General features: G+C 49.4%; 1 protein-coding gene across 1 annotated transcript in view; it reads left to right on the top strand.

Annotated features, from left to right (window-relative positions):
- The window catches only part of KCNC2 (potassium voltage-gated channel subfamily C member 2), a 195,943-nt gene extending 183,410 nt beyond the window's left edge, over positions 1-12,533 (top strand). The window contains exon 4 of the mRNA XM_064166464.1: positions 12,472-12,533. Coding sequence (XP_064022534.1) covers positions 12,472-12,518 — 47 coding nt within the window. The 3' untranslated portion in view covers positions 12,519-12,533. The remainder of the gene's footprint in view (positions 1-12,471) is intronic.
- The last annotated feature ends 4,900 nt before the right edge of the window (positions 12,534-17,433 follow it).

The raw sequence follows: 17,433 nt of genomic DNA, 5'->3' as shown, positions 1-17,433 counted from the left end.
ACAGCATTTCTAATGCAAAATGGTGATGAAGCTCAGACAAGGCTGCAATATGGTGGCAAAAGTCAGACAAGGCTGCAGTCTGGTGCTGAAGCTCAGGCAGCCTGCAATACCTTCCTTTAGGGGGCTCAGCACTGGGCTTGCTTCTGCTAGATGCTGTGACATGCAGGGTGGAAGTGAGTGCTCTGTGACAGGTAGAGATATGTACAGAGCACACAGCAGCTGAAAGCACAGCACTGAACACTGAGGTCAGTCACCTGGACTGACATCATCCTTGTAGCCCTCCACCGGACCCTCTCCAGCAGATCCCTGTCCCTCTCCAACTGGGGAGCTCAAAACTGAAGGCAGTGCTCAAGATGAGGTCTCCCCAGGGCAGAGTAGAGGGGGAGGAGAACTTCCCTGAATCTGCTGGACACACTCTGCCTAATGCCCCCCAGTTGGAAGGAAAGAAACCACTGCAATGTGCATCACATCTTTGCACAGACGTTTACAAGCTCAAAGAGAGACATCTTCATCCTGGACTTCTACTGCCAAGAAAGATTGGCTTTTTGGGCTGGGTTTAGCTCAATCCACTTTCAAACCTCTCATCAATTCATATTTAAAGAATGAAAACACTGCAAGAAAGGAAGAAACCAGAAGAGCCAAATAAAACATTGCATTGAGTCAATGTGAGGTTTTGTTTCAGCATGCAGAGGCTGCAGCTGCTGGGACACCGTAGCTGCTTTAGCCATATGGCCAGGGCTCAAAGTAATAGAGCTAAGGAAAAACCATTAAGAACTATCTAAACAGCTACAGAGAGCAGGGATGCTGCAAATTAGATTGGGTATCCTCTGGCAAAAGCAGAGATTGATTATAGACATTCATTGGAATGAAGGGGAAATAAAATGGGAGGAAGGAAATCCATCCTGAAATTGAAATTGTCTTGCAGGCACGAGGAGGAAGGGTGCAGCAAACAGCTCTTGCTGCCACGACACAGCCACGAGGGTGGAAACCAAAGTCCTGCAAAGGGAAGAACAATCTCATCTGGCCAAAAATGTGTGGGGACAGAGACTTATGAACTGCACACTGAAACAACACCTGACATGAACCAGAGCACCACAGAATGGGTTAGGCTGGAAGGGAGCTCAAAGCTCAGCCAGTTCCAACCCCCTGCCAGAGGCAGGGACACCTCCCACCAGAACAGGTCATTCAAGGCTTCATCCAACCTGGCCTTGAAGACCTCCCTGGGCAACCTGTGCCAGTGTCTCACCACCCTCTGTGTCTCTTTTCTTTTTGTCTTTTGTGTGTGTGTGGTTTTCTTTTCTTTCTTTTTTTTTCTGTTTTTCTTTTATTTCCTTCTTTTTTTTTTTCTTTTAATCTTTTTTCTTTCTTCTTTCTTCTTTTTCTCTGTTCTTTTTATTTTTTTTTCTTTTATACTTTTATCTTTTTCCCTTTTTCTTTCTTTTTTCCTTTATTTTTTCTTTTTTTCCTTTGTCATTTTTCTATGATTTTTTTTCCTTTGTCTCTTTTTCTTTTTCTTTTTCTTTTTTTCTTTTTTTTTTGTCCTTTTTTTTTTTTGGTCCTTTTTCTTTTTTTCCCCCTTTTTTCTTTTTTTCTTTTTTCATTTTCTTTTAATTGTTTTCTTTTTTTTTTTTATTTCTTCTTTGTTTTTTATCTTTCTTTTTTCCTCCTTTTTTTCCTTCTTATTTCTATCTGCTTTCTTTTATCTTTTATCTTTTTATACTTCTTTTCTTTTTCCTGTTTCCCTTTTTCCTTTTTTTTTTTAATCTTTCTTTTTAATCCCCTTTCCTTTTCCAGGTGAGGCTGGACAGGGCTGTGGGCAAACTTACTAGTTGAGGCTGCCCCTGCTGAGTGCAGAGGGGGTCGAACTGGTTGAGCCTTGGAGGTCCCTTCCAATCCAGACCATTCTATGATCCTATGAGTCTGCAATTCCCTGAATCCTCTCTATTTCTCAACGCCAGGAACGCTTCAGTTCTGCCTATTCTGCTGCAGGATGGGATTGAAAATGTACTCACACCATTCAGAGCAATGAGTAACCGTTGGGAGGGCAGCTGAAGTGAGCTAACACAGGTCTCACTGGCCCCAGAAGGCAGGAAAGTCCACTCTAACAGTCTGGAAAAGAAGAGAACGAAATAATCAGCTTCAGGTTAGGAGGCAGAGCAGAGTTTGGTGTATGAAAACCATAAATAGAATGCCAGTTCTGTGGGAGGGCCAGAAGCACCTCTGCATGAGAGGGGGAAACAACAAATTCTCTCCAGCTCTGCGGCAGAGCTCCCACGTATTGATCTGTGCTACCTTCTGGAGCAGAAACTGGAGGCAGCACTTGGGGCAGGCTGGGTCAGATTCTTCTGCCACTGCTAACATCCTGTCTAAGCCTGAGTTTAAAGAGCCTTTGGGCATTTAAGGAGTGACATTTGCTGGCTGAAAATCAATTCTCATCAAGATCTCCTTGGCTTATACACTCGAATTCCTACTTTGAGTTTGAGAGGAATTATTGAGAATTTAAATGTGGGAACAGGGACAAAGGGACCAGAGGAGAAGGCTCAGAAGTCCAGCAGAGTAGCAGCTTCTTTCCCTCATCCACTATACATCACTGGACAGTAAGAGAAATAATGAAACCAAAGGAGACCTGAAAGGAAGCTCATGATTAAGCAAGGTGTGCAGCCTCTCTCCTCTGGGAGCCAATTTAGGTGAACCTTCAGGCGGAATTTTGGTAGCATTTTATTTACTGACTGCTGCTCCCTGGGTGTCTGGGAGGAAAGTAAAGCAAAACCATCTGCTGGAGCCACTGTGGCAGGGATGGGTGCCTCTGGTCCTCTCCAAACAGCATCACCAGAAGGAAGTGGAGAAGCAGCAGGTGGAGACCTTGACACGGCAAAACTGCCCCCACACCCTGCTGGGTGCAGGTTCCAAGAGAGACCCTGCCCCATTCCCAGGGCATGAGTCTGGATGATAGAAGCTGTGTGACCAGCTGTGTGACCAGCATCTGACTGTGTCCTGTAGGGGAAATTCCTTTGCTCTTCCACTTCAAGAAGCTACAGTGGGCATTGTTCCTGTGCTTACAGGGAGGTGTCATCTACAGACACAGCTGATTTCTGTGAAGGGAGTACAAACGTCAGAGCAGCTGGGCTGGGAGGCAAACCCTACCCCTGCCCCTGCCCTGGCACTGGGGAGGCCTCACCTGCAGCACTGTGCAGCTCTGGGCACTCGCTGCTGGAGAGAGCTTGAGGGGCTGCAGCGGGGCCAGAGGAGAGCAAGAAGAGCATATAAGAGCTAAAAGGAAATTGAGAATTAATCATATGGGAAAGAAACTGCTCTTCTTTTGGGGAAAAAAACCCAAAACATAACAAACAAAAACCCAGCAACCAAACCAACAAACCTAAATCTCTCTTCAGTGTAATTCTTGTGGTTTAACAAAGGAGAGGTCGAAAGGTGATGAGAAGTTTGAGCTCCCTGAGAAGAAAATGTTTTGTCAGCCTCCTTCAGGTGAAAAGATAATGAAAATGTTGAGCTGGCTGAGGTCTAAAAGTTGTTCAAATGCTTGACAGAGCCACAGCACCATGCAGGCTGGCAGACCCCTCAGGAGCACCAAGCCAAGCCTGGCTGGGGCACTTGGTGCCATGGTCTGGCTGATTGGACTGGGCTAGGTTGGGCTGGATGAGCCTGGAGATCTCCTCCAACCTGCTTGATTCTATGATTCTATGATGTCTATCATCATGACAGGAGCATCTCTATGATCATGAGGTTTGCCTCTTGCTCCACAGCACAAAGCAGAACAGATCTTGCCCATCTTTTCTGCCTCCTGTCTGTAACTTCTGCTGGAGCTGAATCTCTATTTCAGAAACATATTCAGTTTGGCCTTGGAAATCCCCCCCAGGGCAGACAAAAAATGCTCTCTTTTTATATTCAAATCTCCTAGCACTGAAGCTTTGTTTTCATGGTGGAGTTTTCTGTTTTGTGTTTTCACTCTGCTCTCCTTTTCACCCCCTCTGGATTATTTCTTTTGATTCTCTACCCACTTGCCTAGCAAGGGGAAATTACAGTGAAGCATAAAAGCAAATCACTGCTGCATGGGCTGAAAAGCCAAAATGTTAACATTCAAGACAAACCCAAGGCTTTGGAGTAGATGTCAACGTTAGACAGAACTTCCTTGGGCTGCTCTTACATCTCTGCATGGATCTCAAACCACATGTGTTGGGCCAAGCAGTAGAACAGTGATTAGCTGAACACACTGCAGATCCTGACAGCCCAAGGCCAACTGTTTCTGGGGAGTTCAATGCCTTCATTTTTCTTTAGCTGGAGCAACAGAATCACAGAACCACAGAAATACCCAGGTTGGAGAAGCCCCTCAGGAGCACCAAGCCCAGCCTAGAACCCTGCTCTGCAAGCTGCACCCTAAACCACAGCCCCAAGCACCACAGCCCCAAGCACCACAGCCCCAAGCACCACAGCCAAACCCCTCTGAAACACAGCCAGGCTGGGGGACTCCACCACCTCCCTGGGCAGCTCATTCCACTCCCTCACCACTCTGTCCCTGAAAAACCTTTTCCTAATGTCCAATCTAAACCTGCCCAGCCTCAGCCTGAGGCCATTGAGGCCATTCTCAACAGCCTCCCTGGAGGTGTTCAAGGCCAGGCTGGACGAGGCCTTGAGTGACCTGTTCTAGCGGGAGGTGTCCCTGCCTGTGGTGGAGGATTGGACCTGGCTGAGCTTTGAGCTCCCTTCCACCCTAACCCATTCTGTGATTAGTGAGGGATAGAGCTAAAACCTGCCAGCTCTGTTGTTGGAGAACAGGCACCCAGGGTGTGAGTTCTCAGCATGCACAGGTGCTCTCTGGCACTTGCTTCCACCAGAGCCATGCTCCATAAAGATCTTCTGTTTCCTTCCCACGCCTTCAGAGAAACATGAATCAGAGAATCATAGGATCAGCCAGATTGGAAGAGAGCTCCAAGCTCAGCCAGCCCAACCTAGCACCCAGTCCTGCCCAACCAACCAGACCATGGCACTAAGTGCCCCAGCCAGGCTTGGCTTCAACACCTCCAGGCACAGCCACTCCACCACCTCCCTGGGCAGCCCATTCCAATGCCAATCACTCTCTCTGACAACAACTTCCCCCTAACATCCAGCCTGAACCTGCCCTGGCACCACTTGAGGCTGTGTCCCCTTGTTCTGCCCCTGCATGCCCATTCCAATGACAAAAGAAAACAACCCCTAAACCCTGACAGTGCTGAGAGTGCTCCAAACCCCAAACTAGTTAATGTACTTCTTCGTCTGCTCTCCATTAATATTTAATCTCCACGTGGCTAAAGCCTCAGCTGTGCTGTCCAGAAACATCTGGGTGTTGTGCTACCTAACAAATCCAATCAGCACAGCTAATGAGCCCATGGATGGGCAATGCATGATGTGGTTGCTGCTGCAGCCTTCACCCTATGAATATAAATAGGCTTCCCTTGATCTTTTGTCCTACTAAAATGTAATCCAGTTTATTGAGCTGGTGAATTGCATTAACCACTTTGACATTATTTCCTTATAAATCTAACATGGTGTCCTTGTTCTCTTCTCTGTCTCTGCATAACACTTACCAATGGAGGGGACGAAATCTCCCAGCAGAGCAGGGCTCCAAACCACTGATGGATGCTGATGGAAATGAGAAGTGTTCTTTAAAGCTCCAAGAGAGCACCACACATCTGCATGGAAGGGCTGGGGAGGAGCCTGGAGGAATGCCTATGGGATGAGATTGAACAAGGCCAAGTGCAGGGTTCTGCACTTTGGCCACAACAACCCCAAGCAGCACTGCAGGCTGGGGCCAGAGTGGCTGAGAGCAGCCAGGCAGAGAGGGAGCTGGGGGTGCTGGGAGAGAGGAGCTGCAGAGGAGGCAGCAGTGCCCAGGTGGGCAGCAGAGCCAATGGCATCCTGGGCTGGCTCAGGAGCAGTGTGGGCAGCAGGACAAGGGAGGTTCTTGTGCCCCTGTGCTCAGCACTGCTCAGGCCACAGCTTGAGTGCTGTGTCCAGTTCTGGGCTCCTGAATTGCAGAGAGATGTTGAGGTGCTGGAAGGTGTTTGGAGAAGAGCAGCAAGGCTGGGGAGGGGCCTGGAGCAGAGCCCTGTGAGGAGAGGCTGAGGGAGTGCTGCCCACCTGGGCACACTCCTAGCTCCTGTTCAGCTCCTCTCCCCCAGCACCCCCAGGCCCCTCTCTGCCTGGCCGCTCTTAGCCACTCTGCCCCCAGTCTGTAGCACTGCTTGGGCTTGTTGTGGCCAAAATGTAGAACTCATCAGGCTAACCCAGGCAGCTGGAAGCTAAGAAGCTGCTTACAGCTTGGCACAGTTTGCAGGCACATACATGTATACAATATGCTACAAATATATATGCAAGTTAAAAGTAATACAGAGATATACCCCCCCCAGCAGCCACCCTTCCACCTTCTTTCCACCCCCTCCCTTTTCTCAGGATCCCCTTTACGTGCAGGCTGAGCTGGCAAAGGTCAGCAAGAGGTGTTAAGAAGGAAATGATTAGTTTGGGTTATACAGATTCAGACAGGAGAGTTAATACAGCAAAGCAGGCAGCCACAGACTGACCTCATCTTTCTTTGTGGCCTTGCCAATGATCTACTTTCTCTTTTCCTTTCTCTTTTTAATTTTCCCTTCTCTTTCTCTTTCTCTTTCTCTTTCTCTTTCTCTTTCTCTTTCTCTTTCTCTTTCTCTTTCTCTTTCTGTATTTCTCTCCCTCTCCAGAATGGCCTGCATGGAATTGCAGATGGGATGTATTTATGTGCTTTGCAGACATTCTGTGCTATCTCAACAGCAGCTGTGGGATACCCCAAAGAGGCACTGCCATCACCAGATGTTTGAGTGAGAGCAGTTGCAGCTTCTCATTGCTTGCTGCTTGCTTTTTGCTTTAGTTGTTCTTTTCCCCTCTCCCCTTTATTTCTCCCTTGTTTCCTTGACACCAGATTTGCTCTTCACATGAGAAGGTGCACCTTAAGCAGGCTAATGTACACAACTGTCTCTGCCTTTCCCTTGTTTGCCAATTGCCATTGGGATGTGCCTCTCCTGTTAATTTCTGCTCTGCAACATATGGATAATTTCTTTCCATTTCCACTGCATTTCCTACAGTGATAACTGCTGATGGCTCTGCCTGATGGCATTGCACTTGTCCCTTCAAACACAACTCTTCCCTGCATGCCTGATGCAACAGGGCTGCTCTCTCTAGCACAGCTGATGAGATTTTAAACACATAAACTCTGTCACATTATTCCAAGGGTTAATTACATCTTAAGGCTTCATAATTTCTCATCAGAGGCAGCTTTGTGCTGGGGTAATTCCTGCCTACACACTCATGTGCAGTTCCCACTGTGGTCATACTCTGCACAATCAATCAAATGCTTCAGGTCACCACAGGTCCCCTGGAATCCAAAACAGTGCAGATGTGATACTCCCTCAGAGCACCACCACTGGAGGTGGAAGTCAAGGTTGCTGCTGTAAGGAATCTGGGGGACAAGGTTTTAGTAGAGAGATGCAGAGTCACAAAGATGCTGAAGGGAGTGGAACAGCTCTGTTAGGAGGAGAGCCTGAGGGAGCTGGGGCTGTGCTGCCTGGAGAGGAGGAGCCTGGAGTGACCAGGCTTTGTGTAGGTATTCAAGGACCTTGAATACCTACATAGTTTTGAGATGAAAACCATATAGTTTTGAGATGTTCTTGAACCTCCCTGATCAATATAGGACACATCTGGAGTAGTGTGTCCAGTTCTGGGCTCTCCAGTTCAAGAGGGACATAGAACTGCTTGGGAGAGTCCAGCACAGAGACACAAAGATGCTGAAGGGAGTAGAATATCTCTGTTAGGCGGAGAGCCTGAGGCAGCTGGGGCTGTGCTGCTGGGAGAGGAGCAGCCTGAGAGGGGACCTCAGCAATGGTGATCAAAGTGTAAAGGTGAGAGCCAGGAGGATGCACAACTAAAAGGACAAAATCCCTCGAGTGGGGGTTGGACTGGAAGGTCTCCAGAGGTCCTTTCCAACCCCTAACACCCTCTGATCCTGTGAAGAGGTCTGGCAGCTCATTGACTAAAGGCCTGAGGAATGCTCCTAGCAAAGCCCCAGCACTTACACAGCCTCTGTGCCCCACAGCCAGCATGTCACCACAGGGATTACTTTTCCCACTGATGCTCCTCTCCAGTTGCTTCTGTGTCTATGGAGACCACCTGTATCCCTTGGGGAGAGGTGTGTGGGGGTAAAATTCTCATCATAGCTTTTGTCTTGCTTTTCAGGACTAACATTTTTTTATTACAAGCTTTTCCCCCTCCCCTCCCTTTCCCCACTGCAGTGTGCCCAGCTCCGCTTGCATGGCAGCAATTTCATGGACCAGAGCTCCCCACTGGTGGTGTCAGAACGTGTGTAGCAGTTGATATTGAGTTTCCATCACGTTGTGCCAGTTGCCACCTGTGAATGAGTTTAGGTTCTCAATGCCCCTGTGAAGGGGGGGGTGCTGTATTGATTTCCCTTAATTATAGGTTTGGAAACAAAGGCTTGAGGCAACAAAGCTTCAGTCAATCACAGAGCCAAGAGCAGATCTCAGCTTTCCCCAAATGGGACTTGTGTTGCCTATGCCAAAGCTATTTTTCTGCCTTCAAGATGTTATTCTTCAGTCTTAGAGGCTCTGAATTTCCTCTTCATGCAAATGGGGTTTATCCAATTTACTTCTTCCAGGGCACCTGAAGGGCTCTGTGCTGTCCTTGGAGGTGTGGAAGCCAATCCTGGCTGGGGCACTTAGTGCCATGGTCTGGTTGGTTGGGCAGGGCTGGGTGCTAGGTTGGGCTGGCTGAGCTTGGAGCTCTCTTCCAACCTGGCTGGTTCTGTGATGCTATGATTTAAACATGGATTCTCTCATTAATAAATTCCTTTTGGAGAGTCCACACTGCTGACAGATTTGACTTACAACCATTTTGCTTTTGTAGCTTGAGAGGAAGTTCTGAAGTGTTCACCACTGCTATTCTCTAACTAATGGATCCAAGCCAGAGGAGGAGAGATTTAGATTAGAGGTTAGAAAGAAGTTCTTCAGGATCAGCCAGTTCCAACCCCCCTGCCATGCCCAGGGACACCTCACACTAGAGCAGGCTGCACACAGCCTCAGCCAGCCTGGCCTGAAACACCTCCAGGCAGGAGGCTTGCACTACCTCCCTGGGCAACCCCTGCCAGACCCTCACCACCCTCATGCTCAACAACTTCTTCCTAACTGCCAGGCTGACTCTCTCCATTTCCATCTCTGTTCCATTCCCCCCAGTCCTATCACTCCCTGACAGCCTCAAAAGTCCCTCCCCAGCTTTCTTGCAGACCCCCTCAGACACTGGAAGCTCACAGGGCTGGGTGCTAGGTTGGACTGGATGATCTTGGAGGTCCCTTCCAAGCTGGTTGATTCTATGACTCTATGAATAAGGTGACCCATTTCTGCCTAGCTCTTGGCACTTCCCCCTGTGAATGCCTTCTAGAAAGACTTGCAGGATAGAAATGACAAATCAGAGGTATGCTTATTAATTTTAGAATCCTGAAGGGCTAAATAGATCCTGCCTGAAATTCAGCAGCTGCAAACATTGGGAGTCAGTAGTAGGTCTACACATGCCCAGAGACAGATCAGGAGGTTTGTGGCTCTACTTAAGCAGGCAGCATTCAGCCAAGCCCTTGATATTCAAATGTTGTCTGCAGAATGCTGCAAGCCCAAATTGGATTCCCTCTGAGCTCTACAACCAAGCCCGTGCTGGGCTCCTCCAATGAACATGGGTTCATCATAAAGCAGGGGAACACAGCCAAGTGTGAGCAGAGCAGGCTGGCAGGTACCCACTGAGGGCTTCAGGATCCGGTGCCACGGAGCAGAGTGCTTTGCCCACGAGCAGGCTCAGCCTGAGGACCAGCAGGATGGGAGAAGCAGGGGAAAGCACAAAGCAGAGAAGAGGAGGCTGAGGGAAATGAGTCGAATAAACACTGTTTGAATGAGTGAAACACACAGACAGGGCAGCAGCAGCAGTCACACAGGCAAAGTGCTTGGAATAGAGCTGAGTGATTGATAAGGAACCCAGGGGAGTTAGTGAGACAGCACCAGAAATCTGCTCTGGTCAAACCGTGACCCAAAACGGGGCCAGAGCTCTGGGCACTGACACTTAGGGGTTGTCATCATAATGTTACAGTGCCAAGTATGGACACCTGCAGCACAGAGAATCACAGAGCCAGAGGGAATCATAGAGTTACAGAGTCACAGAGTCACAGAGTCACAGAGTGACAGAGTGACAGTCACAGAATCAGAGTCACAGTCACAGAGTCACAGAGACACAGAATCACAGAGTCAGAGTCAGTCATAGAGTCACAGAGTCACAGAGTCACAGAATCAGAGTCACAGAGTCAGTCATAGAGTCACAGAGTCACAGAGTCACAGAATCAGAGTCACAGAATCATAGAGTCACAGAATCATAGTCACAGAGTCAGTCATAGAGTCACAGAGTCACAGAGTCACAGAATCATAGTCACAGAGTGAGTCATAGAGTCACAGAGTCACAGAGTCACAGAATCATAGTCACAGAGTCAGTCATAGAGTTACAGAGTCACAGAGTCACAGAATCACAGAGTGACAGAGTGACAGTCACAGAATCAGAGTCACAGTCACAGAGTCACAGAGACACAGAATCACAGAGTCAGAGGGAATCAGAGAGTCACAGAGTCACAGAGTCACAGAATCAGAGTGACAGAGTCACAGAGTCACAGAATCACAGAGTCACAGAGTCACAGAGTCAGAGTCATAGAGTCACAGAATCAGAGTCACAGTCACAGAGTCACAGAGTCACAGAGTCATAGAGTCACAGTCACAGAGTCACAGAATCACAGAGTCACAGAGTCAGTCATAGAGTCACAGAGTCACAGAGTCACAGAGTCACAGAGTCACAGAGTCACAGAGTCAGTCATAGAGTCACAGAGTCACAGAGTCACAGAGTCACAGAGTCACAGAGTCACAGATTCAGAGTCACAGAGTCACAGAATCAACCAGTCTGGAAGAGGGCTCCAAGCTCCTCCAGCCCAACCTAGCACCAGCCCAGTCCAAGCAAGCAGACCATGGCACTAAGTGCCCCACCCAGGCTTTGCCTGAAGAGCTCCAGGGATCCTTCTGTGACACCCAGCCATGCCCTGAGACGAGCTGCCCCAGCTTGCTGTGCCTTCTCTGCGGCAGATGAGCCCAGGCAATGGCCAGGAGCGGCTCTGTGAGGCGCGAGGAGCGCAGGCTGCGCTGGGAGCTCAACTAATTTAATGGCTCCCAACAAAATCACTTATCAAAACTGCTCTGCAGAAAGGTCCTGCACAGTAGATTTCTCTCTACAATAAATCACAGTGGTAGGGCTGAGGCTGCTGAGCCTGTTGGGAAATCAATGAGAAAATGGGTCACTGAGCTAAGGATTTGCTATAAGCAGATACTCATTAACAACGGAGTCCTCCTTACTACCTCATGTTTTATTATCATGCAGCACTACTATGAGCAGCTACATCCAAAGGACATCATTAAGCTTGCAAAACCAATCTCCTCAGAGAAGCAGACAGTCATAATTAAATCTGCTTTTGCAGCCTTAGTATAACCTCATCCCCACCGTCTCTACTTGCACCATGCTTCAGCTGCACGATCAGAGACCCATGGAGCTGCTGGGGTTGGAAAGGACTCCTGGAACCACCTAGCACCCAGCAGCTCTTTGCAATCCAAACACATGCTTGAGTCAGAGTTCTTGATTTCATTTTGTCTGCCTTGTGGTGCTCACCAACATGCCATCTGCAGCCACTGCCACCACTCTGCACCACTGCCAGTTGCTGAAGGGAGTTCTGGGTGCAGTTCTGCAGCCCCCAGCACAAGCAGGACAGGGAAGTGTTGGAGCCAGTGCAGAGGAGGCCACCAAGATGCTGAGAGGGCTGCAGCAGCTCTGCTCTGAGCACAGGCTGAGAGAGTTGGGGCTCTGCAGCCTGCAGAAGAGAAGGCTTGGAGGAGAGCTTGGAGTGGCCTTGCAGGATCTGAAAGGGGCTACAAGAAAGCTGGGGAGGGACTTTTGAGGCTGTCAGGGAGTGATAGGACTGGGGGGAATGGAAGAGAGCTGGAAATGGGGAGATTGAGCCTGGATGTGAGGAAGAAGTTGTTGAGCATGAGGGTGGTGAGAGCCTGGCAGGGGCTGCCCAAGGAGGTGGTGGAAACCTCAAGCCTGGAGGTGTTTGAGGCCAGGCTGGCTGAGGCTGTGGGCAGCCTGCTGTAGTGTGAGGTGTCCCTGGGCATGGCAGGAGGGTTGGAACTGGCTGATCCTTGTGGTCCCTTCCAGCCCTGACTGATTCTGTGATTCTATGACTCTGTGACTCTATGATCCTGTGAGTCTATTATTCAATGACTCTGTCATTCTATGATTCTATGACTGTGATTGTGTGATTCTATGGCTCTATGACTCCATCATTCCATGACTCATTTATTGCAGGTGACAATGAAGAGAACTTTGTACGTACCAGAGGGCAAAGGAGCTGAGAGGCTGAAGAAACCCATCATAACAAAGATCTGTGCTTCCAGTGGCCAGTAGCCTGTGCTGTTCCATGCTGCTGCAGGAGCTGAGTGTGTTTTTAAAGCCATCAATCTGTGCCCACCATTTTCAGTGACCTTTTGCCTAAGTGTTGTCAGCAGAGATTGATTTGCTGTAGGGGATGCAGCCCCAGATAGAGTTTGTGTCTGATGCATCCATTTCATTTTGATTTCTCCTGTTATGATCTGAGGGGTTATTTATGATTTTCTGTTTGAAATATGTATGTGGAGCAAAAGCAAACTCCAACCAAGGCTACTTCAAAGGAATGGCTCCTGACAACACACCTGAAACAGTCTGTTCTTTGTGTCTGGCATGCTGATGGGAGGATCCATCACAAGCGAGGCAGCCAAGGAAACTCAGCTCCAGAGCTAGCTGATTTTTTGGGGGTTTCCAGATGACAGATCCCTCTGTCTTCCTTCCTCTCTGCAAGTACCAAATTGTGAATTAAAACATGAAGAAATACACTGCCTGAGTGAAGAATTGGAGTGAGTGCATTTGCCAAGCATGGCAATCTATTGGAGCCATGCAGGAAGCAAATTAATGAGCCTGCCACATCTCTCTCTGAGATCCTTGTCAATGGTGACAGCACACTGGCACCCAGGGGGTGATTGGTGCATCCCAACCACAGGGGGGAAATAGCCTGCCAGGAGGAGTGGCAGATAAAAAATGGGGCAACCAAACGGGATACACTGTCAGGACAGCAAGCAGGAAGGTTAGAAGAGATCCCCTAACTTCTCAGGGCGTTCTTCCTACTCCCTTGTTGCCAACAACCATTTGTACAAGCTTTGTGTACCCTGTTGTAAGCTGCTGTTAGCTCTGAGCTCCTGCCTTGCTTCTATCTGCAAAGTAAACCCTCTAAACTCGAATGAGGGCTGTGGAGAACTCTACAGATGTCAAGACTCGATGGCCTTAGAGCCATGCTGGAAGTGAAACAGAGGGACCCTTGGTAAGGTGTCCTGTGGATCAGCCAGCTGGGGGCTGAAAGCAAGGCTGCTGGGGAAGAGCTCAGTGACACACCTACTGCAGGGCAGGCAAGAGGAGGAAAGGAAGCTCTCTAGGTACTGCTTATTGTGGTCTTGCAGTAACTGAAGGGGGCTACAAGAAAGCTGGGGAGAGACCTTTTAGGTTGTCAGGTAGGGATAGGACTGGGGGGAAAGGGACAAAGCTGGAAATGGGGAGAGTCAGCCTGGATGTGAGGAAGAAGTTGTTGAGCATGAGGGTGGCGAGAGCCTGGAAAGGGTTGCCCAGGGAGGTGGTAGAAGCCTCCTGCTTGGAGGTGTTTAAGGCCAGGCTGGATGAGGCTGTGGCCAGCCTGATCTCCACAGGCTGCTGAAACACCCCCAGGGATGGGGACTGCAGCACTGCCCTGGGCAGACCATTCCAGTGGCTGAGAACTCTCTGGCAAGAAATATTTCCTAGCATCCAGCCTGAGCCTCCCCTGGGCCAGCTTGGAACCATTTCCTCTGCTGCTGTCCCTTGGCACCAAGGAGCAGAGGCTGCTCCCTCCTCGCTCCAACCTCCCTGCAGGCAGCTGCAGAGAGCAATGAGCTCTGCCCTCAGCCTCCTCTTCCTCAGCCTCAGCTCCCCCAGGTCCTCCTCACAGCCCAGCTGCTCCAGGCCCTTCTCCAGACTCCTTGCCCTGCTCTGCACAGGCTCCAGCCCCTCGATGTCCTTCCTGGAGTGTGAGGCCCAGAGCTGAACACAGCACTCAGCAATGCTGAGCGCAGGGGATGATGCCCTCCTGTCCCTGCTGCCCACCCTGCTCCTGATCCGGGAGCCAGGATGCCATTGGCTTGCTTGGCCACCTGGGCACACTGCTGGCTCATATTTAATTCTCCTTAGAGAATTTCACAGGTCAGCTCTAAAGTAGCCTTTTATTTAACCAGAAGAGGACGTCCTAAATGTCATGTGGTGTTTTACTTCAACAGCTTCTCCCTCTTCCCCACTCCCCTTCACACAAAACAAGTTTGGGCTGTTACTGATGGTATTTAAATAGAGCATTTTTTAAGACAAGTGCTGAATTTGTTTTTCCATCATACATTTATTCTATCACATTTTGCATTTAAGAGTACATTTAAACTGTCTGTACAGAGTCAATAAATTATGAATAGCACTCTCAATAAATCTTTAAGCAGTTGTTAAAGATCCCAGCAGGCTGTCAGGCTACTTATCACTCTAGTTTATGACCTTGAAGTGCTGGGCTTACAGCTGCCCAGGGCATGTATTTGCCATGCCTGCAACTATCCACAGCATCACAGAAGTAAGCAGGTTGGAAAAGATCTCCTCTGAAACACCTCCAGGGATGGTGACTCCACCACCTCCCTGGGCAGCCCATTCCAGTGCCAACCACTGTCTCTGGCAAGAATTTCTTCCTAACATCCAGCCTGAACCTGCCCTGGGACACTGATCCTGTGCAACTCTGCCACCTACACAAGGAGCAGGGACTTTTCTCCAGCATGCATAGCACAGAACAAGGGTGGGACAAAACTGGACAGTCCCAGAAGCTCCCACACCCAGCAGCCTGGTACCACAAGTGTACCACTGTAGCAGCTCCATCACCTACGACTGTCTGTGCTCACCTACAGAGATCTCTCTGCAGCTCACCTGTGCTCATCTCAGAGAATCCCCCTCCTGCAGCCAGCAGGTCTGAAAGCAGAGGGGGTCCTGCAGCCAAACAGCATCCAGGCAGTGGCTGAACACTGACTGCCCTCACCCAGCACCTTCCACCCTGGGTCATACTGGCTGAAGCTGCTGCAGCAAAGGCAGCTTGGCTCCAGGCCTTTGTTTTTAATTTCTTCAGATACTTAGAGCAGCTGTGGGTTGTAAGTGACCCACAACTAGCCCTAGCACAATCACATTGGCAGATTAACTCAGCAGCTCACCATGGCATCGCTAACCTCTCCCAGCTCCTTTGCTGGAGGCGCCAGGAAGTGTTCTCCTCTTTAAGCAGCTGTAATTTGAGGACAAAATACTGAGGGGTGGAGCAAGCTCCCAAGTGGACAGAAACTGGGAGACAGATTAGGGTATCAGTGGAATATATTAATTCTAATAGGACTTAAATTTAAATGTAAATGAGCTCAAAGCTATTAATAAGGAGCTCAGGCATGCTAGGGAGGAAAACGATGCCAAAGGATGTGTGCTGGAGTTGCAGTCCAGCCAACCTGTGCCAACTTTGCAGCTGCTTACAGAAGGCTAAAGAAAGTAGAACTACTGCTTTGAGAACTCTCTGCCCTGCTTGAGACCTCATCTTCAGTGCTGCCTTCAGTTTTGGGCTCCCTAATTGAAGAGGGACAGGGACCTGCTGGACAGGGTCCAAGGGAGGGCAGCGAGGATGATGAGGGGACTGGCTTCAAGCTGGGAGAGAGAAGGTTCAGACTGGAGATTGGGAAGAAGCTGTTTGCAGCTAAGTGCCCCAGCCAGGCTTGGCTTCAACAGCTCCAGCCACAGCCACTCCACCACCTCCCTGGGCAGCCCATTCCAATGCAAATCACTCTCTCTGACAACAACTTCTTCCTAACATCCAGCCTGAACCTGCCCTGGCACAGCTTTGGTTGTTTTACTGGGATGTTTTGGTTGGGGTTGGGTTTTTGGGAGGTTTGATTCTTCCTTTTGTTTTAATTATTATTTGTTGGTGATTTTTTTTTTCATGTATTCATTCTCCCCTAAATTTAAAGGTTTCATTACATATCTCAAATCATAGGATCATAGAATCAGGCAGGTTGGAAGAGAGCTCCAAGCTCCCCCAGCCCAACCTAGCACCCAGCCCTGCCCAACCAACCAGACCATGGCACTAAGTGCCCCAGCCAGGCTTGGCTTCAACACCTCCAGCCACAGCCACTCCACCACCTCCCTGGGCAGCCCATTCCAATGCCAATCACTCTCTCTGACAACAACTTCCTAACAACATCCAGCCTGAACCTGCCCTGGCACAGCTTGAGGCTGTGTTCCCTTCTTCTGTTGCTGTTGCCTGGCAGCAGAGCCCAACCCCACCTGGCTACAGCCTCCCTGCAGGTAGTTGCAGAGAGCAATGAGGTCAGCCCCGAGCCCCAGTGCCATTGAGTGCTGCAGTGGAAATATACTTGAGAGGAAAAAAACCCAAGTCCTGACTTCCTCCCTTGAGTCTCCACACACTCACTGCTGAGCAGATCTATAATTGCACTTTATTGAGCATGTGGTGAGGCTAATCAGGAATAAAAGAGTCCTGAGTGAGACTTTGCCCTTTACAAACTGGCCCACAGATTGTTCTAGTGCAGCCTTCTTAATATGTTGGGGAAGGGGAAAGGTAAGGGAGATAATTTGGTTTTAATATGCATTAACTACCAGCACAAATACTTAAGGGAGGAAATGTTCTCTTTTCTGGAACAGCATTTCCACATAATCAGCAGTGAGAAGCCAAGAGAAAAGGCAAGACGATGATGAAAGAGAAAAAAGAAAGAGGACTCCTGCTCTGGTGCTGTCCCTGGTACTCTAAGCTTTTCGGTGCTCCAAGGGGTCCAAGTGAGGCTGCCAGTCACGGTGGTGCTAAGGATCCAGGGAGGCCCAGCACAGCCAAGGGCTCTGGGCGTCAGACAAACCAAAGGCACACCCAGCCAGCATTTGAGAGGCTGCACTCTAGAGAGGAGTGCAGTTGTGGTGCAGAGAAGAGCAAGAGAAATGACACAAAACAGAGAGCAATTGAAGAGAGGATGCTGACCAGGGAGGTTCTTCTGCCCCTGTGCTCAGCACTGCTCAGGCCACCCCTGGAGTGCTGTGTCCAGTTCTGGGCTCCTGAATTGCAGAGAGATGTTGAGGTGCTGGAAGGTGTTTGGAGAAGGGCAGCAAGGCTGGGGAGGGGCCTGGAGCACAGCCCTGTGAGGAGAGGCT

This window comes from Pogoniulus pusillus, chromosome 27 (genome assembly GCF_015220805.1).
Source record: "Pogoniulus pusillus isolate bPogPus1 chromosome 27, bPogPus1.pri, whole genome shotgun sequence".
In the NCBI taxonomy this organism is placed as follows: Eukaryota; Metazoa; Chordata; class Aves; order Piciformes; family Lybiidae; genus Pogoniulus; species Pogoniulus pusillus.
This window is presented reverse-complemented; position numbering and strand designations above follow the sequence as displayed.